This window comes from Ascaphus truei, chromosome 15 (genome assembly GCF_040206685.1).
Source record: "Ascaphus truei isolate aAscTru1 chromosome 15, aAscTru1.hap1, whole genome shotgun sequence".
Taxonomy (NCBI): Eukaryota; Metazoa; Chordata; class Amphibia; order Anura; family Ascaphidae; genus Ascaphus; species Ascaphus truei.
This window is the reverse complement of record NC_134497.1, coordinates 38,894,901-38,920,587: the sequence shown is the minus strand read 5'-3', so window position 1 is coordinate 38,920,587 and position 25,687 is coordinate 38,894,901. Positions and strand designations below refer to the sequence as shown.

At 49.1% G+C, this 25,687-nt stretch overlaps 3 protein-coding genes across 7 annotated transcripts in view; 1 reads left to right on the top strand and 2 right to left on the bottom strand.

Annotated features, from left to right (window-relative positions):
• Positions 1-17,985, top strand: part of SAMHD1 (SAM and HD domain containing deoxynucleoside triphosphate triphosphohydrolase 1) — an 88,300-nt gene extending 70,315 nt beyond the window's left edge. For all 5 annotated transcript variants that reach the window (XM_075572322.1, XM_075572323.1, XM_075572326.1 and 2 more), the window contains 2 exons: positions 11,948-12,085; positions 12,811-17,985. In XM_075572322.1, coding sequence (XP_075428437.1) covers positions 11,948-12,085; positions 12,811-12,936 — 264 coding nt within the window. In that variant the 3' untranslated portion in view covers positions 12,937-17,985. The remainder of the gene's footprint in view (positions 1-11,947; positions 12,086-12,810) is intronic.
• LOC142466841 (uncharacterized) overlaps positions 1-25,687 on the bottom strand; it is a 755,003-nt gene that overhangs the window by 168,879 nt on the left and 560,437 nt on the right. The gene's annotated exons all lie outside the window — the stretch shown is intronic.
• LOC142466372 (TLD domain-containing protein 2-like) overlaps positions 19,015-25,687 on the bottom strand; it is a 61,963-nt gene continuing 55,290 nt past the window's right edge. The window contains exons 3-5 of the mRNA XM_075571228.1: positions 24,780-24,893; positions 23,952-24,028; positions 19,015-21,752 (exon numbers count right to left, since the gene is read on the bottom strand). Coding sequence (XP_075427343.1) covers positions 21,617-21,752; positions 23,952-24,028; positions 24,780-24,893 — 327 coding nt within the window. The 3' untranslated portion in view covers positions 19,015-21,616. The remainder of the gene's footprint in view (positions 21,753-23,951; positions 24,029-24,779; positions 24,894-25,687) is intronic.

Below are 25,687 nucleotides of genomic sequence, written 5' to 3'. Positions count from 1 at the left end.
ATTATACAGGGTGTGTGATGTGGCACATCTCCTGTGTGTATTATACAGGGTGCGAGGGTGTATTATACAGGGTGTGTGAGGGTGTATTATACAGGGTATGTGGGGTGGCACAGCTCCTGTGTGTATTAGACAGGGTGTGTGAGGGTGTATTATACAGGGTGTGTGGTGTGGCACAGCTCCTGCGTGTATTATACAGGGTGTGTGGTGTTGCACATCTCCTGTGTGTATTATACAGGGTGCGAGGGTGTATTATACAGGGTATGTGGGATGGCACAGCTCCTGCGTGTATTATACAGGGAGTGTGAGGGTGTATTATACAGGGTGTGTGATGTTGCACATCTCCTGTGTGTATTATACAGGGTGCGAGGGTGTATTATACAGGGTGTGTGAGGGTGTATTATACAGGGTATGTGGGGTGGCACAGCTCCTGTGTGTATTAGACAGGGTGTGTGAGGGTGTATTATACAGGGTGTGTGGTGTGGCACAGCTCCTGCGTGTATTATACAGGGTGTGTGGTGTTGCACATCTCCTGTGTGTATTATACAGGGTGCGAGGGTGTATTATACAGGGTATGTGGGATGGCACAGCTCCTGCGTGTATTATACAGGGAGTGTGAGGGTGTATTATACAGGGTGTGTGATGTTGCACATCTCCTGTGTGTATTATACAGGGTGCGAGGGTGTATTATACAGGGTGTGTGAGGGTGTATTATACAGGGTATGTGGGATGGCACAGCTCCTGCGTGTATTATACAGGGAGTGTGAGGGTGTATTATACAGGGTGTGTGATGTGGCACATCTCCTGCGAGAGATTACTGTCACCCAGAATTCTGCGAAAGGTTAAATATTGACCCTACTCCTCCCATTGGGAACCCTGCAGTATATGGCAGACCCGGGCTGCAGTGTAGAGATTGAATTTGATGAGGACCCTGAGGCAATGTGGGCACACAGACCATTTTACCCCACAAGGAAAACCTGCTGTACTGGGAGTATTGCCCACTCCAGTGGTTCTCCAGGCCCCCCACATACACTCGCGGGTCCAATGTTATGAGTTTAGACTCCCAGCCTCCTTCTCTGCATAAAGAGCGCAGAATCGCATGGTTAGTCCAGGATGTCGAGGGAAAATGAATAGCTATTAGTTTATATGTAGTTAGATTTATTTTTTTACTGACTATTTGCCGGTTTGGTGGATACCGCTAACAAACCCCTTCAGTGTAGAGGAATTCTCACACAATTGTTTAAAGAGGGAACAGCGGCACCCGGACCGGTGACCCCGATTATAATCCTAGTATATCAGACCCTTGGCGAAGAGCCCGTAATTATGAGAAACGCAGAAAGTATATATTTAGCAAAAATAACCAGTTAAAAGAGGGACAAGAGTTATATCCAGGAAGATCAGTGCCTTATCCAAGATGTTTATTACTGGTATGTACTGTATGTATATATGGCGGGAACCCTGCTTCCTGAGATAGGGAAGGTGCAAGCTGATTTTAAAAAGTAATTAACCCTTTGCGTTCTGCAGGAACAGCGGCGCCCGAGTGCCACAGCCCTGCCCGGCACTTTGCGACCACGTGGCTGCTCCTCTGCGAGTGGTCACGTGGCTGCTCCTCTGCGAGTGGTCACGTGGCTGCGCCTCTGCGAGTGGTCACGTGGCTGCTCATCGGCGAGTGGCTGCTCTAGAAAACGTGCGTATGACTGTCATGGGGCCACTGGTTTGCCAGACGCCACAACGTATCTACGTCAAGGGTCACCCAAAGGGTTAATGATCAACGCCTGAATTGATTGCTTTTTCTGATTGAATTCCCTGAATAACCTCTGGCAGTAAATTTCCCATCTTATACTATATTAGTGAAAGCACTGTATGTTTGCCTGCCTGCCTGCATGCATGCCTGCCTGCTGGATGTCCGGTGTCCCTAGGGGAAATCTCATTGGTCCCTTGGGCCGCCCCCGCACACCTCTCATTGGCCTGAGGCGGAGTGACGGCCCAAAGGACACACAGGGACACACACACGGACACACGGACACACGGACACACGGACACACACACACACGGACACACACACACACACACACACAGGGACACACACAGTAGGGGGGGTGTGTACATTAGCAGCATGTATAACTCGGGGGGGGGGGCCTCACATACCCGCCGGAGCCTCCGCCTCTTCCTCCCCGAAATCAGCCTCCTCCTCTCCCCGTGTCTCCCGCGCTTTCAACCCCCCCCCCCCCCCCCCGGCGGCGCCGCTACAGTCAGCGGAGCAGCGAGTGCCCGGGACACAGCGGGGGAGCGGCCACAACAAGCTGCCTCCCGCCTCAGTTCCACGTGGGAGCGGCCGGACGGGTGAGGGAGCTGCCGGACGGGTGAGTGAGCGGCCTTCACCTCCCCTTCACCCCCCTTCACCTCCCCTCCACCCCCTGGCGCCGCTACAGTCAGCGGGGGAGCGAGCGCCCGGGACACAGCGGGGGAGCGGCCACAACAAGCTGCCTCCCGCCTCAGACCACGTGGGACCTTCCGGACGGGTGAGTGAGCGGCCTTCACCTCCCCTTCACCTCCCCTCCACCCCCTGGCGCCGCTACAGTCAGCGGGGGAGCGAGCGCCCGGGACACAGCGGGGGAGCGGCCACAACAAGCTGCCTCCCGCCTCAGACCACGTGGGAGCGGCCGGACGGGTGAGGGAGCGGCCGGACGGGTGAGGGAGCTGCCGGACGGGTGAGGGAGCGCCCTTCACCTCCCCTCACCCCCCTTCACCTCCCCTCACCCCCCTTCACCTCACCTCCCCTCACCCACCCCTCACCTCCCCTCACTCCACTTCCCTTCCACCTCCCTCCACCCCCCCCTTCACCTCCCCTCCACCCCCCCCTTCACCTCCCCTCCACCCCCCTTCACCTCCCCTCCACCCCCCCCTTCACCTCCCCTCCACCCCCCCCTTCACCTCCCCTCCACCCCCACCTTCACCTCCCCTCCACCCCCACCTTCACCCCCCCTTCACCTTCCCTTCACTCCCCCCTTACAACCTCCCACCACCTCCTCACCACCTCCACCCCCCAAAGCCAACCCCACCCCCCTTCCCAACTCCCCACCACCACCCCCCCCTTCCCACCACCTCCCCCCCTTCCCACCACCTCCCCCCACCCCCCCCTTCCCACCACCTCCCCCCACCCCCCCCCTTCCCACCACCTCCCCCCCCACCCCCCCCTTCCCACCACCTCCCCCCCACCTCCCCTTCCCCCCCCTCCTTCCCACCACCTCCCCCCCACCCCCCCCCTTCCCTGAGGCGGAGTCACGGGCCAAAGGACACACAGGGACACAAACACACACAGGGACACACACACACACACAGACGTAGACACACACACACGTATACACACACACACACACGTATACACAAACACACACACGTAGACACAAACACACACACGTATACACAAACACACACACGTAGACACACACACACATAGACACACACGTAGACACACACGTACACACGTACACACGTACACACACGCACGTAGACACACACACACGTACACGTAGACACACACACACATGTACACGTAGACACGTACACACACACACATGTACACATACACACACACACACACACACACATGTACACGTAGACACGTACACACACACACACACACACACATGTACACGTAGACACGTACACACACACACATGTACACATATACTCACACACATGTACACGTACACACACACATGGAGACATACACACACACACATGGAGACATACACACACACACATGGAGACATACACACACACACACATGTACACATACACACACACGTATACACTCACACAGGTATACATACACATAATGTATACACACACACATGTATACACACACATGTATACACACATACACATGTATACACACACACACACGTGTATACACACACACACACGTGTATACACACACACACACACGTGTATACACACACACACACGTGTATACACACACACATGTGTATACACACACGTGTATACACACACACACATGTGTATACACACACACATGTGTATACACACACACACATGTGTACACACACACACATGTGTACACACACACACACATGTGTACACACACACATGTGTACACACATGTGTACACACACACACATGTGTACACACACACACATGTATACACACACACACATGTGTATACACACACACATGTATACACACACACATGTATACACACATACACATGTATACACACACACACACGTGTATACACACACAAACATGTGTACACACACACAAATGTACACACACACACACACACACTTATACACACACACACACATACAATGTATACACACAAACATGTATACACACACACAAACATGTATACACAAATGTGTATACACACACACGTGTATACACACACACACGTGTATACACACACACGTGTATACACACACACGTGTATACACACACACGTGTATACACACACGTGTATACACACGTGTATACACACACATACACGTGTATACACATACACACACACGTACACATACACACACACACATGTATACACACACACACATACAATGTATACACACAAACATGTATACACACACACACCCCAGCACCACCACATCAGCACACCGGTATCCCATGCCCCCCCAGCACACTGGCATTCTCGGCTCCCCACCATTCCCAGCCCCCATCAACACCATCAGCACCCACACATCGCCACCTTTGCACCTCCCCCATCGGCACACCCACATCCGCACCCCCACATCAGCACCAAACCCTCCCAAATCAGCACACCAATACAATCACCATCAGTACAGCCACAGCAGCACTACCACCGCACATGGGCCGCGTGGACCACTCCCCACCCAAATGCCACACCCACACCACAAACATCCCGGGCAACGCCGGGGCTCTCAGCTAGTCTCATATAGTACATGAAAGACCATGTCGCAAACTAAAAGGAGTACAAAAGAAAGCCTGCAACCCCAAAAGTATATTGATTACCCATGGGAGTAGATCAGGAGCCCATCTGCACAGAATGAATACAGTTTGGGGTCTTGATGTTGGGTGGGCTGGAAAGGTGGGGGCCTTGAGGGAAAAACCAGGGGGCACATGGTAACCAACATAAAAGAAATAAGGTGCACTAAAAATGTGCAAAAAAGGTGGGAACCACTTCAAGTTATTATATTTCAAACTTTTTTTATTAGGCAGGTATAAAATGTACATACAAGGAACGATATGCATAGCCTAATACAGAAACATTTTAGTATTTTTGGGGGGGAATGGACACTTCAAGTTATTATACCCCTTTAGCGCGCAGGGCTTGTAAGAGAACACTACACTCACACATACACAAGTATAGAACAGTCGCTGAAAATATAGTATGATTACATACAACACTAATATGTACTGTTTCTGTATGCTGTGACCTTTATTCAGCATTGGGCTTTAATGCTGTACAAATAAGGGTCCAGTGTTATATTTTTACCTCCTTGTCGGTCCCCCTCCCCCCCCCCCGTGCATATCATTCCTGAATCGAAAAGGCCTTGTCTTGAACGTGTTTGTCTTGAACGTGTATAAACCCACAACGTTTCTATAGCTATTGTTCTCACACAGTATATTGCATGGGTAGATGTAAAAATGGGTATTTTATGCAGCATGATGCAAAACAGTACATAGCAAGTAGGTCTGTGTGTCCTCTGCGTGAACCTTGTGAATTTTGAGTTGTAGGATTTTACGAGGGTTCCCAGATGTCCCCTTTGATCCCTGATACCAGCTATATATAAACAATGCGTGTCGGATTGATTTGTGAGGGCCACGCTTGGCTTTCATGTGACATGATGCAGGTATTTCTGTTTGCAGAGTCTCTTCTGTGTCACTTGAAAGGATAAAGTGCCCCCTAATTTATTAGCCTAGTGTGAAGTCTTTTAAGGTTGAAGAGACACTTTATGACATACTTCTCACTAACCTGAGGGCTTAATGTCTCCAGAGAGCTGTAAACAATGAACCTATTCTGAGCCTCAATGTTTAAATCGACCCCTTCACTGCTAGATCATCATCGTTGGATCAGTCTATCTTTACTTATACAGTATAGCGCCCCCAGCTGTACTCGGCGTGGAATTATCTTATACTATATTAGTGAAAGCACTGTATGCCTGCCTGCATGCCTGCCTGCCTGCCTGGATGTCCGGTGTCCCTAGGGGAAATCTCATTGGTCCCTTGGGCCGGCCCCCGCACACATCTCATTGGCCTGTGACGGGCCAAAAAAACACACACTCACTCCACCCTCCTCAACGCGCCACACACACACACACACACACACACACACACACACACACACACACACACACACACACACACACACACACACACACACACACACACACACACACACACACACACACACACACACACTCAACTCACACTCAACTCACACACACTCACTCCACCCTCCTCAACACACACACACACACACACACACACACACACACACACATCACCCTATCACCACTCCGCGGGACCTCAACATCACCCTCTCTCTCCGGTGCTCACCCTCTCTCCCGGTGCTGCTCCCTCTCTCCCGGTGCCACCCTCTCTCCCGGTGCTCCCTCTCTCCCGGTGCTCACCCTCTCTCTCCCCGGTGATCCCCTCTCTCCCGGGTGCTCACCCTCTCTCTCCCGGTGCTCCCTCCTCCCCCGGTGCTCCCCCCCCACCGGTGCTCCCCTCTAAACCCCCCCCCCCCCCCCAGAGCACGCTGTCGCCGCTCTCACCTTCAGGCCTAGAGGCCGCGCCCCCAGCTCACCATCCCCGCGCGCGCTGCTCCCGCTCTCTCAGTCGGGAGCTGTACGGGCCGCGGCCCACACCACCTCCTGACCTAGCGTTCTCAGCTCCGCCTCGCCGGGGGAAACGGAGACCGCCGAGGAACCCGAGGAGGAGGAGGAGCGCGGCCCGGTGCGAGGTAAGTAACCGCACGGGAAGGGATCTTTCACCCCGGCCCGGCGCATTCACCCCCCCCCCCCCGGCGCTTCACCCGGCCCCTTCACACCCCCCCCCCCCCCCCGGCCCTTAACCCCCCCCCGGCCAGCCCTTCACCCCCCCCGGCCCGGCCCTTCACCCCCCCCCCCCCCCCCGGCCAGGCCCCTCACCCCCCTCCCCTGGCCATTGCCCTTCACCCCCCCCCCCCTGGCCATGCCCTTCACCCCCCCCCCCCCCCCCTAGCCATGCCCTTCACCCCCAACCCCCCCTGGCCATGCCCTTCACCCCCAACCCCCCCTGGCCATGCCCTTCACCCCCCCCCCCTGGCCATGCCCTTCACCCCCCCCCCCCCCTGGCCATGCCCTTCATCCCCCCCCCTGGCCATGCCCTTCACCCCCCCCCCTGGCCATGCCCTTCACCCCCCCCCCCCCCCCTGGCCATGCCCTTCATCCCCCCCCCTGGCCATGCCCTTCATCCCCCCCCCTGGCCATGCCCTTCATCCCCCCCCCTGGCCATGCCCTTCACCCCCAACCCCCCTGGCCATGCCCTTCACCCCCAACCCCCCTGGCCATGCCCTTCACCCCCCCCCTGGCCATGCCCTTCACCCCCCCCCTGGCCATGCCCTTCACCCCCCAAAGCCATGCCCTTCACCCCCCCCCCTGGCCATGCCCTTCACCCCCGCCCATGCCCCTCACCCCCTCGCCCATGCCCCTCACCCCCTCCCCCGCCCATGCCCTTCACCCCCCCACCCCGGCCATGCCCTTCACCCCCCCCCGGCCATGCCTTTCACCACCCCCCCCCCGGCCATGCCCTTCACCACCCCCCACCCGGCCATGCCCTTCACCCCCCCAGCCATGCCCTTCACCTGAAGGGCAGGGCCGGGGGGGGTGAAGGCCATGGCTGGGGGGGGGGGGTGAAGGGCATGGCTGGGGGGGGGGTGAAGGGCATGGCTGGGGGGGGGGGGGTGAAGGGCATGGCTGGGGGGGGGTGAAGGGCATGGCTAGGGGGGGGGGTGAAGGGCATGGCTAGGGGGGGGGGGTGAAGGGCATGGCCAGGGGGGGGGGGTGAAGGGCATGGCCAGGGAGGGGGGTGAGGGGCCTGGCCGGGGGGGGGGGGGGGGTGAAGGGCCGGGCCGGGGGGGTGAAGGGCTGGCCGGGGGGGGGTTAAGGGCCGGGGGGGGGGGGTGAAGGGCCGGGTGAAGCGCCGGGGGGGGGTGAAGCGCCGGGCCGGGGTGAAAGATCCCTTCCCGTGCGGTTACTTACCTCGCACCGGGCCGCGCTCCTCCTCCTCCTCGGGTTCCTCGGCGGTCTCCGTTTCCCCCGGCGAGGCGGAGCTGAGACGCTCAGGTCAGGAGGTGGTGTGGGCCGCGGCCCGTACAGCTCCCGACTGAGAGAGCGGGAGCAGCGCGCGCGGGGATGGTGAGCTGGGGGCGCGGCCTCTAGGCCTGAAGGTGAGAGCGGCGACAGCGTGCTCTGGGGGGGGGGGGGGGGGTTTAGAGGGAGCACCGGTGGGGGGGGAGCACCGGGGGAGAGGGAGCACCGGGAGAGAGGGTGAGCACCGGGAGAGAGGGTGAGCACCGGGAGAGAGGGTGAGCACCGGGAGAGAGGGAGCACCGGGAGAGAGGGTGATGTTGAGGTCCCGCGGAGTGGTGATAGGGGGGGGTTCCGTTGTTGCGGGCCAGCCGCGGGGGGGGGGGGGGTCAAGGCCGGGCAGCCGTTAAGGAGGGTGGAGTGTGTGTGTGCTGAGGAGGGTGGAGTGTGTGTGTTGAGGAGGGTGTGTGTGTGTGTGTGTGTGTGTGTGTGTGTGTGTGTGTGTGTGTGTGTGTGTGTGTGTGTGTGTGTTTTGAGGAGGGTGGAGTGAGTGTGTGTGAGTGAGTTGAGTGTGTGTGTGTGTGTGTGTGTGTGTGTGTGTTTTTTTGGCCCGTCACTCCGCCTCAGGCCAATGAGATGTGTGCGGGGGCGGCCCAAGGGACCAATGAGATTTCCCCTAGGGACACCGGACATCCAGGCAGGCAGGCAGGCATACAGTGCTTTCACTAATATAGTATAAGATACACACACACACACACACACACACACACACACACACACACATTATATATATCTCTATACATAAGACACACACACATACGTACACAAACACACATGTAGACACACACACATGTAGACACACACACACACACAGATGTAGACACACACATGTAGGCACACAGACACACACACGTACACAGACACACACACGTACACAGACACACACGTAGACACACACACACACCTATACAGACACACGCAGACACACAGCAGACACACAGCAGACACACGTATACACACAGCAGACACACGTATACACACAGCAGACACACGTATACACACAGCAGACACACGTATACACACAGCAGACACACGTATACACACAGCAGACACACGTATACACACAGCAGACACACGTATACACACAGCAGACACACGTATACACACAGCAGACACACGTATACACATGTATACACACACGTATATATACACACACACACGTATACGTATACACACACACAAGTAGGCATACGTATACACACACACACACGTAGGCACACGTATACACACACACGTAGACACACGTATACACACACATACACGTAGACACACACACGTACACACACGTGTACACACACACGTACATACACAGGCACATGTTGACACACGTATACACGCAGGCACACGTATACACACAGGCGCACGCACACGCACGTAGACACGCAGACGCACGTAGACACGCAGACGCACGTAGACACGCACACGCACGTAGACATGCACGTAGACACGCACACGCACGTAGACACGCACACGCACGTAGACACGCACACGCACGTAGACACGCACACGCACGTAGACACGCACACGCACGTAGACACGCACACGCACGTAGACACGCACACGCACGTAGACACGCACACGCACGTAGACACGCACACGCACGTAGACACGCACACGCACGTAGACACGCACACGCACGTAGACACGCACACGCACGTAGACACGCACGTAGACACGCACATGCACGTAGACACGCACATGCACGTAGACACGCACATGCACGTAGACACGCACACACACGTACACACGTACACACATGTACACATGTACACGTATACTCACAAACATGTACACGTACACACACACATGGAGTCATACACACACACATGTAGACACACACACACACACACGTATACATACACATGTATACACACACATGTATGCACACGCACGTACACGTACACACGTACACGTACACACGTACACACGCACACACGTACACATGTACACGTATACTCACACACATGTACACGTACACACATGGAGTCAAACACACACATATGTAGACATACACACACACACACACGTATACATACACATCATGTATACACACACACATGTATATACACACACACATGTATATACACACACACATGTATACACACACACACATGTATACACACACACACACACATGTATACACACACACATGTATACACACACATACATGTATACACACACACACACGTATACACACACACATGTATACACACACACATGTATACACACACACACATGTATACACACACACATGTATACACACACACACATGTATACACACACACACATGTATACACACACACACACATGTATACACACACACACATGTATACACACACACACATGTATACACACACACACATGTATACACACACAAATGTACACACACATTTAGACATACACACACACGTACACGTACACGTACACACACACAATGTATACACACAAACATGTATACACACACACAAACATGTATACACACACACAAACATGTATACACACACGTATACACACACACACACACACACACACTATCCCCAGCACCACCACATCAGCACACCGGTATCCCATGCCCCCCCCAGCACACTGGCATTCTCGGCTCCCCGCCATTCGCAGCCCCCATCAACACCATCAGCGCCCACACATTGGCACCTTCGCACCTCCCCCATCGGCACACCCACATCCGCACCCCCACATCAGCACCAAACCCTCCCAAATCAGCACACCGATACAATCACCATCAGTACAGCCACAGCAGCAGTACCACCGCACATGGGCCGCGTGGACCACTCCCCACCCAAATGCCACACCCACACCACAAACATCCCGGGCAACGCCGGGGCTCTCATCTAGTAATACAATAAATTCAACAAACAAGATCAGACCATAGGAAAGGAAATCTCTGCCCCGCAGAGCTATGGCATGTCACACGGACTGTTCTCCATGTAAGGTTGGCTTTACATCGATTCAACGTCTGTCTGTCTGTCTCTTCATAGAGGTATCCAAATTAAATCGTAAAGGGATATATAAAAAAAATGTAGTGAAGTGATAAGAAAATAATATTCTATAAAATTTCAAATAAAAAATGTACAATACAAATAGAACCCAGTGCAGCTCCCAAGTTTACAGCAATCCAGTATGGATCAGGGCAGGTTAGTTTTTCATTGGCAAATGGAAATACACAATGCATTGAGATGTAGAGATGAAAACCAGCACTCCGGTAGTTGTAGAAATGGACTGGATCTAGTCACAAATAATAATAGTGAAGAGAATTTAGCATCCGAAAGAACGGCACAGCAGAGACAGCACACAGTAGTAATTTTTCTAAAAAGTATTAAAGAACAGCACACAGATTGTTTCTATTCCACAGAGGGATCTTCTTCAGGGATGGGGGGGGGGTGTAAACAATAATTATATATATATTTTTTAACTATTTAAAAAGAATGATCGTGTGGGAATGGAGCTGTAATGGGTCATATTTTTATTATTGGTCTATTCTATTCCTCTACAGCAATACTTATACCCCATACAAGATTGCGCTTTATATCTGGGTCAGCATAAAAACCATGATATTTAGTGCCCGACCCTTCTGTCCTCAGGTGTCACAGCTCCTGCCAGAGAAGTTTGCAGAGCAGGTTATCCGTGTTTACTGCAAGAGAACGGATGATAAGAGCGTAGAAGCTGCCAAGAGATATTTTGTGCAGTGGTGTATGAACAGAGACTTCTCCAAACCTCAGGTATGTGATATCCGTACATAACTGGCACTGGATTCTCGTCTCACATCGAAGGCCACAGAAAATGTTCTCTTTTTGAACTTTAATGCATTCTATACGTTCTCAGAAATGTATATCATGCTTTTAAAGGTGAAATACATAAAAGGGGGTGTTTCTAGAAAATATAATGCACCCATAGGTGTCTGCATGTATTCCTGAGGAAACACACACATCTGTCATTTCGAATAGGCCTCTGAATTGGGAAGTTTTGGTCAACAAAGTGATTTTGTTGCCCTTAGCCCATCCTTATCAGAGGGACCATTCAAATAAGGCGGAAAACTCTTGTTGAGTGGTATCAGACAAAAGAGGCAACCAGAGGAAATCCAACCACCACTACGCCCCCCCCTACCCTCTCTCCTCCCTAGCCACTGTGGCCCTAGGAGAGACTGATCCCTTAAACATGCCACTGCCATTAGTACACTTTGCCCCTAGGAGAGACTGATCCCTTAACCACGTCACTGCCATTAGTACACTGTGCCCCTAGGAGGGACTGACCCCTTATACATATCACTGCCTTTAGTACACTAGGAGGGACTGACCCTATAAGCTGCAGAGAAGGATTCTGAATAGCAACAGGCAAATGAGTAACTAGGAGGCTTCTCTCTTTAAGGTTCCCATCCCATTTATCACACTGATTCCTTAGACCGTTTTTCGGCTACAAATAGTAAGCGGAACATGTTGTGTTGTAGGATGGAGATGTGGTCGCTCCGGACATCACGCCATTGAAAGCCAGCTGGATCGACAGGGAAGATGATGATTCTCCGAGGCAGGCAGTGCTTCTGCAGAAATCCAGAACCAAGTTGTTTGAAAACTAAACTCGGGACACAAGGAACGCGAGGCAACTTTTTAACCACTTCACCTGATCAACCTGTCCATTGAGTTCAACATCGTCAAGAAACAGGTGGCTGGGGTAAAAAAAGGCCCTTTAATCCGCTCAAAACTAGCACAAATCTCTGCAGCGAAAAATCTCACGACTGCACACATTTTAGGTTGTGTCTCTGTGTGTCTCTGTGTGTCTCTGTGTGCATACAATCCTATAAAAATGTGAACCATCGTATCGTTGATGGAACACACGTCGGAGAAAAAAAATAAGAGGGCTTTAATTTAAATGTGCGTGACTTTTCTTCCATTTGTCCTTCAGTCTTTTACACTTTTTTTTTTGTGACAACATATAAACAAATGTACTTCAGGCAAAAGCAGAGGAAGAACAGTGCATACTGCCAAGGAGGGGCCAAGAGAACACCCCGTCCTTTCTGTTCATGCAGGAAGCATGCGCTGCCATTTTGTTTGAGTTTCTTTTAGTTTGGGATGTGCTTATTTTATTTGTGTGAATCCTGGATTTGTTTTTTGTAATTTTCAAACGGTGGAATTCTGCTTTTGGAAATTCCCGTTATGTGACACACACACACACCACACACACACCACACACACACCACACACACACACACACCACACCACACACACACACACACACACACACACACACACACACACACACACGCTTTAGCCAGGCAGTGACTAGCAGGTCAAGGTGGACTAGTACTTTTGTGTGGAAATGTTTTTGTCACGCTAATGTCATGCTAATGCAGATTTTTAAATGTAGTTCTTTTTTTTTAATATATATGCATACATATAGTCGCAGTTTGAAATATTTTTATTAACAATTCTTACATCATGGAAATATACTTCACTATACAATGCTGCTTCACGCTAGAAATGCCTTCAATATGTTTCTAAGATATATATTTTTTTATGGTCCTTTTTTAAAGGAGCAAGCCAACCGCTTTTTTATTTTACTTTTTTTATTTGCACCCAGTTTGAAGCGGGGGGTCTTCAGAGCTGAACCCCATTCATTTCAGCTCCGGGGGCCCCCTGCTTCCGGAGATACTTGCCTCTGTAAGGGGCGCTGGTAGCCGCTCCGGCTGAGCTTGCTGTGGTTTAAAGCTCACCGTCACACTGGCCAATAGGAAGCAGAACCTGATGACCGCACGGCTTCCTATTGGCCCGCAGGGAGTTTTGAAAAGCAGCCATTGCTTGGTCCCCGCTATACCAGCTAGTTCAGCTGGTGCGTCTACCGGCACCCCAACGGAGGCCGGTATCTCCGTAAACAGGGTGTCCACGGAGCTGAAATGAACGGGGTTCAGCTCCCGAGACCCCCTACTTCAATCCTGTGTGTAAAAAACAAACGGCTTTCATGTGTAGCTTTAAATAATCCACGATTATGCACAATCTTAGACACGCAAACTCAAACCCCAGTCCCACAGTATTATGTCATTGTGCCAACTGGAGTGCCACGGGCAAAGTGGCAGCATTTAACAAAAGCCGTATGAATATCTTCTTTTTTTTAACTAGTACCAAACTAGTTTTTGTTTTTGGGGGAAATCCGGTATTGCCCGTTTATCATAGTGTTTAAAAAACTTTGCAATTGCACTATTGTAATTAACTTTGTTTTGTTTGAGGTATAAACCATGCAGAGAATGTATACAGTGGCAATAGTCCGTGTTCGAGCTATCGCCTGTTCTTTAGAAGTCGGTAGTGGCCATTGTTATGTGCCTCCGTCTGCTGCGGGGGCCGTGCACCGCGGCAGTTTTGGCGCGGACGTGTTTTCCTGCGTCGCACCATTTTTCGGTGCACAGCTAAATTAGATGTTAGAAACCGTTTCTCACGGTTGGTGCAGATTTTGAAGGCCATAAAGTTTCATCACCTTAATCTTTGCAGAATTAGTGACACAGATTGGATGAGGTAACTCTGTGCGTCTTGTTGCGCCTGCCCAGCGCCTATTGACACCCCTGCCTCCTCCCAATTGTAAGCTGGCGCACACTGGGAAGCAGCAGAGAGCTTGAAATGACACCATTTGCACCACAGTTGCCGTGGCACATTTCCCTGTTGGAGCCAGTCACGTTGTTTACATATGAAAAGTTACGTTTTTCACTGTCAGGGGAAAAAGTGGATGCCAAATATTTACTACTAGCCAAAGTACCCCTCACAAAATGTTACTCACCCACTCTCTGTTACCCCTCCCCCCTCACTCACAATTCTACCCCCCTCTCACAATTTTACCCCCTCCCTCACGCACACTTTCCACCCCAAGTCACACTTTTACCCCCGCCCCACAATTACCCCCTCCCCATCCTCACAATTTTACCCCTGCCACACACAATTCTACCTCCCCTCACAATTCTACCCCCTCCCCCCACTCATAATTATACTCCCTCCCCCCACTCACAATTTTAGCCCCTCCCCACTCACAATTTTAGCCCCACCCCCATTCACAATTTTAGCCCCTCCCCCATTCACAATTTTACCCCCTCCCCCATTCACAATTTTACCCCCTCCCCCATTCACAATTTTACCCCCTCCCCCATTCACAATTTTACCCCCTCCCCCCCACTCGCTTCCCCATCCTCACAATTTTACCCCTGCCACACATCATTTTACCCCCTCCCCATCCTCGCTCACAATTTTAACCCCTCGCCATCCTCACTCACAATTTTAACCCCCCTCCCTCACAATGTTACCACCTCCCTTCTCTTGCTGCAGCTTTTGCTAGTCGATTTTTGGAAAGTTGGCTTCTTATAGATTTGCTTTTTTTTTTTTTTAAATAGGTTTGTCCTGAATAATAAAGGGTGTATAAATAGAAACGAAAAATATTCGAAATGTAACCCAGATGCACCCCCCCCCCCCTGGGTGTATCTCTCCTTTCCCCGCGGGTGTATCCCCCATCCCCACAGGTGTATGTATGCATGCAGCGTTTGGGGTCTCGGAGCTGTGGCTCTGACAGACGCACAGTCTGTGTGAATTCCATCCAGACTCCTACAAATCATTCCGGCTCTTTCTGCTGCTACTCCTCCAGATAAAGAGACAGAGGCCTGCTCTGATTTATGTGGTGTAGTGTCAAGGGCAGTTCAGCACTAAAAATACAAAAGCTGTTCAAGTATTATAAATACTGTAAGGAGGCCCGGTGAAGCTTTGGAGCAGGTTGGGTATTTTGCATGTTATGCTACTTTCTAATTGACAATTGTCAAGAGTTCTTTTTAGATGCAGTTAGCCCTGAAGCATTTAAGACTGAACAAGTGTTGTCTTATGCGTACGATGTTGAACAATAAAGAACTCTTTGTTGGTCCACTAAAAGGTATCACAACATGCCACAAACACATCGCTTCATTATAACGCCTCCGGCGCAGCGCTAAATAATAACCTGTACCGTGGAGCTGTGCTTCAATGCTGAGACCACAAAAGTCTCCAAGAATTGGAAGGTAAATACTAGAGCCAACTCCAGTCCTTAAGGGCCACCAACAGGTCAGGTTTTCAAAATATCCCTGCTTCAGCACAGGTGGCTGAAGTGGGGATATGAAGCAACAGAATATACAGTATTGGAATGAACATTCTCACAAGCTTTTATTTTGGTTCTATTCTCTAAGGAAGGGGTGCGCAAACGTTTTAGTCTGCCCCCCCCCCCCCTTACCAGTTCGCTGGCGTTCTGATGTCATGTCACGTTACCATCGCAACGTGTCGCCAGAATCCACTGGAGACCATGCAAGGGAACTTACAGGGGCCTTATATGCTCCCCTGGCATTTAATTTAAATGCTGTGGGGAAGAGCGTGGGGCCTCTGTAAGCGCTGCGCCCCGAGTTTGCGCACCCCAGCTCTAAAGGAAAGGAGCACAAATATGTAACCGCCCACTAACCTCTTACCAACTATTGATCACAACGGAAGTGAGCCGCCCCCCACCATGAACACTCGCATCGCTGGGGGGGTGGGGGGTCGCGACCGGCATCACTACCTCAAGCGGTCGCATAGCCGCGATCGATCCCCCCCAGAAACGCCAGCAGTACCCCATCCTGGTAATCTTCCAGCACATTAAGGGTTAACCCATCCACCTATTGGTGACCCTCGTGCACCCGATACGGCTTTGGGGTGGGGGCTGTGGGTGTAGAGAGAGGAGACTCCGCTTCCGTTTCATACATTAAGGTGGTGGCTGCGACAATGTGATCACTTGGGCGCACTGTTACGGCATCGTACAGGTTGTATACTATGCTGGTTGTGTATATATATATATATATACACACCTGTGTGTTCTTAGTTCCTTTAGTAATGTTTTACGGTTTTATTCTTTCGTAGTAAATGTGCACAGCTGGGGCAACCTCTACTCTTTCCTGGCAGGTACAGGCCTGTGTTTAGTAAGGGGTGCTATTCCATAGGAAGACACCCTTATTTTGGTCTAATAAAGTGAAAGGTGCTGCTTGATAGATATGGTCCATAATATTTCCAATGTTAAAGCTTTCACACATCTAATTTATTTAATTTAACTTGAACCTCTTTCCTGGTAGAAGGGTACTGGCCATACCGTCCATTTCAAATGTTCACTATCAAACCATGATATATCATGATTCAGCTGCGATAAACTTGTTTATTGCAGGTGAATCATGATATATCAAGTTTATCGCAGCTGGGTCATGATATATCATATGGTCTGTCGTGGTTTGACATTTTCACAGGGGCCCGCTTAATCAAAGTACTGTCTGTCAGACTCTTCTTCTGTTACCCTCCCAGGACAAACCGGATCATTCTGTTTAATTCAGTAATGTCAGACAATCTGTTTACCTGCAATCATGTTCCAAAATATGTTTGAAATACTTTATTTTCCGTGTTCTACTTTTGAATGTATGAGCAATGTCACTTCTCATTTTCTCAGTGTAGTAATATACAAAAGGTATAATATATATTCATATTCCTAGAGCTTAGTATTTTGCTATTGTTTACGAATAACACGTTTTGAGAGCCTGCTACAGCAAAAGGGGTTCATTTCATGTACTGTTTTTAAATGACAATTCTGTTTATTAAAAATAAACATGGTCCCAAAAAAAATTCAAGAGCTGTAACTTTTTTTTTGTTTAACTTACTGTGTTTTTGTTTTTCAGACGTCTGCAATAGCCTTAAATAAGTAAATCGATTGGATGCGTTTTAGCATTAAATGTAAATCCAGAAGCCCACATCACTTAAAGTCTAGCTATATTTAAATGCATGCACTTATGACATTTTATAGCAACATTCCCCTAGAATTGGTCTTAATTATATTAAAGCCGCAATGTCATTTGTTGCGTATCCGTGTTGGAACGGGAATTCCTGGCACTAAATTACACCTACCCTAAGGCATGTCACAATGTCGGAGGGCACAAGGTGTCAAGTAAATGCTGTTCATTGTGAAATTGACACAATCACAAAGCAGAAAAATAACCAATTATCACTCTAGATGCTTATATCGCTCTGTATGTTATTATACAGCTCATCCCGCTGCACTGAAAATGTATTAAACAGGAACAACATTTAGAAGGATCCTCAAAGTGTAAACCTGGAGAAAAAAAAATAGGAAATTCACATTTGCATGGCAAGTTATAGGAAATATAGATATTGTATAATATTTATTATACATTTATTTTATTAAAAATAGAGTTCTCTAACAAGATCCACACTTGTGGTGCACACCGGGGCAGTTAAAACTTCACATTTAATATTACCACAATTAATTTAGGTCTACACATGCAAAAACTATTTTGTGAAATATACACACTAAAAATAGAAAAGAAATAGTTTTTGCATGTGTGGATCTTGTTGGAGAATACCTGGTCTAACCAACTATATCTCTATTTTTTTTGATAATCCTTCAACTCGGCACACAGGGAACACCCACTGCCACTCTAGGCATTAGGGCAAATTCATATTGACATTTAACTTTAATTGCATTACATAATAGCGAGCGGTGTATCCCCTTCTGATATCGCATTATTTATATCCTTTACGTATATTTATATATTTGGGGGAGTTTCTCAGGGTCAGTGGTCACTAGCTGACCATATGAGGTGAAAAAAAATAAGAATACCAATGAGAACGTATTATTTAACAGTTTTTTGTTTCTTTAATATTGTTGAATAATCACAGTCTACATAACGCCCTGAAAGGTAAAGGTGCAATGTCTCGCAGTTTACCAAAATACAACATTTTGTAATGAATTTAACAGTCACATGTTTCCTTTAAACAAGCCTCTAACTGCTGGGATAAAAATACGTGGCTGCATTTGTTTCATAGGAAATTAATTACAACTTGTGTTACTTACGGACTTTCAAATTTAAGACGTGTTAGTCAATCAAGCCTTTTATTTACCCTTCTCACACCTGGTCCTCAGACAGTCGATAAAGATAAGTGGGGGTAGAAGGGACTGCCTGTGTAAACTCTTGTTGGACACACTATCAGACAGAAGGGAGCGAAGAGTGCAACTAGAGGAAATCAAGTCACCGCTTGAGATTCTGGTGGGAAAAAACCCTCAATCGCCTAGATCAGTGGTTCCCAAACTTTTTGGGTTCAAGGCTCCCCAAGGCGATCAGGATTTTTCCGCGGCGCCCAAAGTAAAAACAAAGGTGTATATACATACCTAACAGTTGCAGTGCGCAGTTGGTGTCTCTCGGGCACACACTCTCTCAGACACACACTCTCAGACACACATACACACTCACACATTCTCTCTCAGACACACACACTAACACGCGCTCTCTCACACTCAGACACACACAGTCTGACGCACTCTCACTCTCAGATGCACTCTCAGATACTCTCTGACACACACTCACTCTCTGACACTCACTCTCTCAGACACACTCTCACTCTCAGACACACTCACTCTCACACACTCTCACTCACTCTCTGACACTCACTCACTCTCTCGAAGGGAGGGGGGAGGAAAGGCAGGAGATCGGTGCAGGCAGCTCCCTGCACACAGTCACATGCACACACAGATACACAGACAAATAAATAAATACACACACACACAGAGATACACAAACACACATATACACACACATTGGAGAGCAGAGGCAGCAACGGATGTGAGTGACTGCCCCACAGTCACTGGGGGGGGAAGGAAAGGGAGAGGAAAGGCATTCGATCCGTGCAGGCAGCTCCCTGCACACAGTCACATGCACAAAGTCACATACACACACACACAAATAAATACACACAGATACACACATTGGAGAGCAGAGGCAGCGACGGATGTGAGTGACTGGGGGAGGGGGGGAAGAATGAGAGGAAAGGCAGGAGATCCGTGCAGGCAGGAGATCCGTGCAGGCAGCTCCCTGCACACATTCACTGGACAGGCAAATGTACAACGCTCCCCCTCCCCCCACCTTCTATCACCCGGGGCAGAAGGGGACGGGACACCACGCAGACAGAGGAGCCAAGAGCGGGAAGGCAGACACATACACACCGTGTGCTCTGCACAAAGCAGAAGCCCCGCCCCTGGCTCCCTCTGATCTGCAGCCAATCCCCTGCGGCCTGGCCGGCAAGAAGGAGTAATAATCGGAGGGATGGTGGGGAGGATAATCACGGCGCCCCTCTAGGCAAGCCACGGTGCACCAGGGCACTGCGGTGCACAGATTGGGAACCACTGGCCTAGATACTGTATGACCACTTTAAACATGTCACTGCCATTAGTATTGTATATCTTTATGTAGCGCCAAGTGTACTCCGCGCTTCACAAAGAATACAGTATGGGAAATTATAGTAATGCAATAAGCAGAAAAATCAGGCAATAGGAAAGGAAATCCCAGCCCCGAAGAGTTTACAATCTAAGAGATATGATGGGAGAGTAACAAGAGATGGCAGGTGAGGAAATAAGTGCTGTAGATGGCTGTGCTTGGCCACAATGGGTGGTAGGAGTGACTGTGGGACAATAGCGTGAGTGCAGGAATGAATCAGAATGTTAGCCCATATATTCAGAATGCATCCATGATTAAAGATATAGAAAGAAAACATCCAGAGATAACAACTCAAACATTAACTCTACAGACACTTTAAATGTGACACTTAAGGTGTTACACAGCCATAGGCTCACAGCCAAGATAGACTGTCTTAAATACTCTGATCACATGCATTTGACTAACAATTAAGGGAGGGGTTTGCCTAATCAACTCACAGAAACATACCAAATAGTTCATTAGATTTTAAGTTCTGTTGCAATTGATAGAATTCAGCTCACAGAAACATACACTTTAAATGTAACATTTTGATGTAATACACAGCCATAAGTACACTTCTCCTTTAAACAACTATATAGAACTCACATATACACAAAATAACTTTTTATTGGGTTACACAAAGTCTTGTTTAACAAGTTTTCAGACGCTAAACCGCCTTTAACCGACCAACAGCTTGACAGCAGTGAATGGGCAACGTTCTTCTTTAGTCAATAGCTCCATCTATGTCTATTTAATCAAAATACAACTCGTATGGTTCACTCATTAATTTTTCTGGTTATTTGTGAACTGGGCAACAAGAAAGAAACACTTGTGAGCTCACTATTCAGGGAAACCTGGTGGTACCAATTCATCTAGATATCAATGTCTTTTGCTGAAAGCCATTCGTGTTCTGAGTTATTGCAGCACTGGATAAGCAACGAAATCCAAGAAGTATTGGTGGTTGGTTCAGTAGATGGGTCACAGTTCATCTGAATGCCCAGACTTCAAGGCTATGAATGCAGAAGTGCTCCTTGGCGGACAGTATGTTATTGTTGAAGGTGTCGCATGTCTGGCTTCTTCCGTGATACAGATCGCCGTCCAACCACAGCCCAATATTACCACTGGAAATGAGGAAGATACAGACATTGGCGGTAACCCCACTTTATATCTACTGTATTCTTTTGAATATGCATTTAGCATACATTACAGTATGGTGTTTGTTTTCACCTCCTAATTGAGCCCATAACTGAAGTTTATGTAAAAACCCATCTCACTGTGTCACATCCCCGGACTTCAAAGAGACTTATCGGAGGAGTTCAGTAGAAGACCGTTCCTCTGAGTCTGTTTGAAGTCTGCATGAAAAACAGCTCTGTGCCGCCTGGTTGGGTGGAGCAAGTGAGGAAATCGGCACAGGTCGCCATGTACAGGCTTTACTACAGGCCCTTTGAAATAAAAATGCAAATAAAATAGCCATGATGGAACAAAAAAAATACTAATAAGGTTGATAATCTACATTTAAGGGCATCATCTTGAGTTCACTTCTAAGATCGGCATTTCGGGGTAATTAGTTGGAAGTTGAAGCTGAAAAGAAACTGCGAATTCAGTTAATTGGTTTTAGTGTCTTTACTGGGGAACCATTAAAATATGTAAGGACTTGACGATTGCAAATCTGGTATACGGCATATTCTGCAGGATATATAGAATCGGCGACCAAGCCATGACTGATCAGTCCAAAAGGAATACATAGCCGTCTCTGAGTGGGCACACAGGCTCATTTGCATGTCCATACCCAGAATCCTTGGCTGCAGCTTAACCACTACATTATGATGGAGTGAATCAAATAATAACACTAAAGACTGTTTTATGCTTTAGTGTAGTTCACTCAATTTTCACAAACCCAGCATATTATACGGGTGTAACTTGCTGAGACCTTATGGACATAGCTAATAAGGTGGGTTGAATAAGTATCCAGAATCCTTTGCAGCTGTCTGTCCACCGTACATGCAAAAAACAAGCATTACATTGCTCCTTACTCATTGCAGTAATTTAAAAGTGCAAACCTGCAATCCATTCATTCTAATGTAACGGATTTTCTGGCCTGGCCTGACCCACCCAATCTCACATTGGCCCCTGTGGTCTAACCAGCCCCCATTACATGGTCGTGTCTGGTGGTGCACCTGTTGGCAACAGGACTCCTGAGTCTCCCGCATGATGGTGTTTGGGGATTGTCAACCCAGACAGGTAGCTGAGGTAGTGTGCATGAGTCCTACCTATATCCAGTGCAGCGCCTCCACCTCATCAGGATCCCTGCGTCCGCAGGAAGATGGTTCTGATGAGGAACTCCTTATTGGTGGTGCCTTCCACTGGAGATTAACTTCACACTCACACAGTGGGGTTGTCTTTGAACAGGGCATCTTTATTGGCATGGTGGTATGGGCCAGCTGCACTCCATTAGGAAGGTTCCTTCTCCTCTAATAGAGTTGCTCTCCACCTCTCCTCTCAAAGAGATTTACCAGCTTCTCTGTCTCTGCTCAGAGCTACACAGACTCACAGCTCTTGCATCAGCCTCTGCAACACTGTTGCAGACCTCCACATGACTCTCCTGAACAGAGTCAGAACACCAACAGGACTCAACCGAACTGAACTCCTAACTTTAGGCAGTTCTGTGTCTTATATCACCTCCAGAAACAGACACCCCCTGTGTCACTTCCTTTGGGACATATGACACCTCACCAGGGTTTGAGGGCAAACCTCCATGATCGTTACTGGCAACCCTGCATACTTACCAGGATTACTGCCAGCATGAAAGAGATATGTACACCAATTTTGTACATGGCTACACTAAATTAATATCCCAGTTCTGGGAACTAACTATTTTGCGAGGTCTAATGTAGGGGTACGCAGATTTCCCCCCCCCCCCCTCCCTTACTTGGTCTCTGGCGTCTCTTGGTCTCTGGCATCGCCGCAGGGTCATGTGTGATGTTGCGTTGCCATGGCGACAATGTCACATGATGTCACCGCGTCATTTGACGCTACGTTACCGTGGTGACGCGTCACCCGAAGCCATCGGAGACATGGTAAAGGAATTTACAGAGGTCTTGCGAGCGCTCCCCTGCCATTTAATTTAAATGCTTTGGAGAAGAGCGCGGGGCCTCTGTAAGCGCTGCGCCCCCCTCCAGAAAACCTTGCGCACCCCATGTCTAATCAATTATCTCTCTGGGTTTTCATTTCTAATTGTAACCCTGTGTATTGAACATTTAACTCAATGCATACGTGTTATTCCACAGTGCGGGGTGTAAAAGGTTTACATAGATACACACCACGTTCCACCGCCAAATGTCAGAGACTGGGTGTCCCCTCTCACGAAGAAGGTGTTGTTACCTGTCCACCGAAACACCTGGGGACACGAGAGGAGCAACATCACACGTTAGTATGAAGGTGACAGTTTAATGCAATTCTTTTCTGTCGCGTTAATTTGCATTAGTGGCGTATTCAATGGATGCAAAGAGGAAAGGAGACAGTTACAGAAGCAAACTTAGATATATCCCTTTATGATATTGTGTGGAACTCCTCCACCCCAACTGCTCCTATAACTCCACCCCAACTGCTCCTATAACTCCTCCCCAACTGCTCCTATAACTCCACCCCAACTGCTCCTATAACTCCACCCCAACTGCTCCTATAACTCCTCCCCTAACCTTTCCAATAGCTGCTCCCTATAACTCCTCCCCCAACTGTTCCAATAGCCGCTCCCTATAACTCCTCCCCTAAATGTTCCAATAGCTGCTCCCTATAACTCCTCCCCTAACTGTTCCAATAGCTGCTCCCTATAACTCCTCCCCCAACTGTTCCAATAGCTGCTCCCTATAACTCCTCCCCCAACTGGTCATATACCCACTCCCTATAACTCCTCCCCTAACTGCTCCTATAATTCCTCCTCTAACTGCTCCTATAACCGCTCCCCTAAATCCTCCTAACTGCTCCTATAACTGCTCTCTATAACTCCTCCCCTAATTGCTCCCATACCCACTCTCTATAACTCCTCCTCCATCTGATCCTATTACTTCATCCCTAACTGTTCCTATACTCGCTCCCTCGCCCACTCCCTGGAGCCGCCAGTGCCCGGGGATCTGAATATTTGCTTTTACCTTTAGTTCTGGAGAGAAATGAAACAGGAAGGTCTCTCCGGTACCGTAAAAACTGGGGTGAACTCGGAGTTCAGTGGCAGAGAAACCTCCAAATATCTGCAAGGGAACGTATTGCTGTTTAGCTCACGTCCGACATTTGTACAGTTTGTGCGTGTTACTTAAAGCACAGGCACACTTCAGTTACGTTTCCTTTTCAGGAGCCAGAACCATAGGGAAGAATTATAGACAGCGATTATATGGGGCAATAAGAGGAGTTATAGGGAGCGGTTATAGGGAGCGGTTATATGGGGGTAATAGGATGTGTTATATGGGGAAATAGGAGGAGTTATAGGGAGCGGTTATATGGATAATGGGTGGAGTTATAGGGAGCGGTTAAGTGGGGCAATAGGAGGGGTTATATAGAGCAGTTATATTGGGCAATAAGATGTGTTATATGGAGCAATAGAAGGATTTATAGGGAGCGGTTATATGGGGCAATAGGAGGAGTTATAGGAATCGGTTATATGGGGTTATAGGGCGCAGTTATATGGGGCAACAGGAGGAGTTATAGGGAGCGGTTATATAGGGCAATAGGAGTTATAGGGAGAGGTTATATGAGGTAATAGGAGGAGTTATAGGGAGCGGTTATATGGGGCAATAGGCGTTATATGAAGGGATTATCTGGGGCAATAGGAGTTATAGGGAGGAATTATATGGAGCAATAGGAGGAGTTATAGGGAGCGGTTATACAGAAAAAAGGCGCAGTTATAGGGAGCGGTTATATGGGGTAATAGGGGTAAATATAGAGATCGGTTATAGGGTGTTACAGGAAGGGGTTATATGGAGTGATCATATGGAGCAAAAGGAGGAGTTACAGGGTGCGGTTATATAAGGAAGTAGTAGAAACCTGATTAACATCTGAGGCTGCC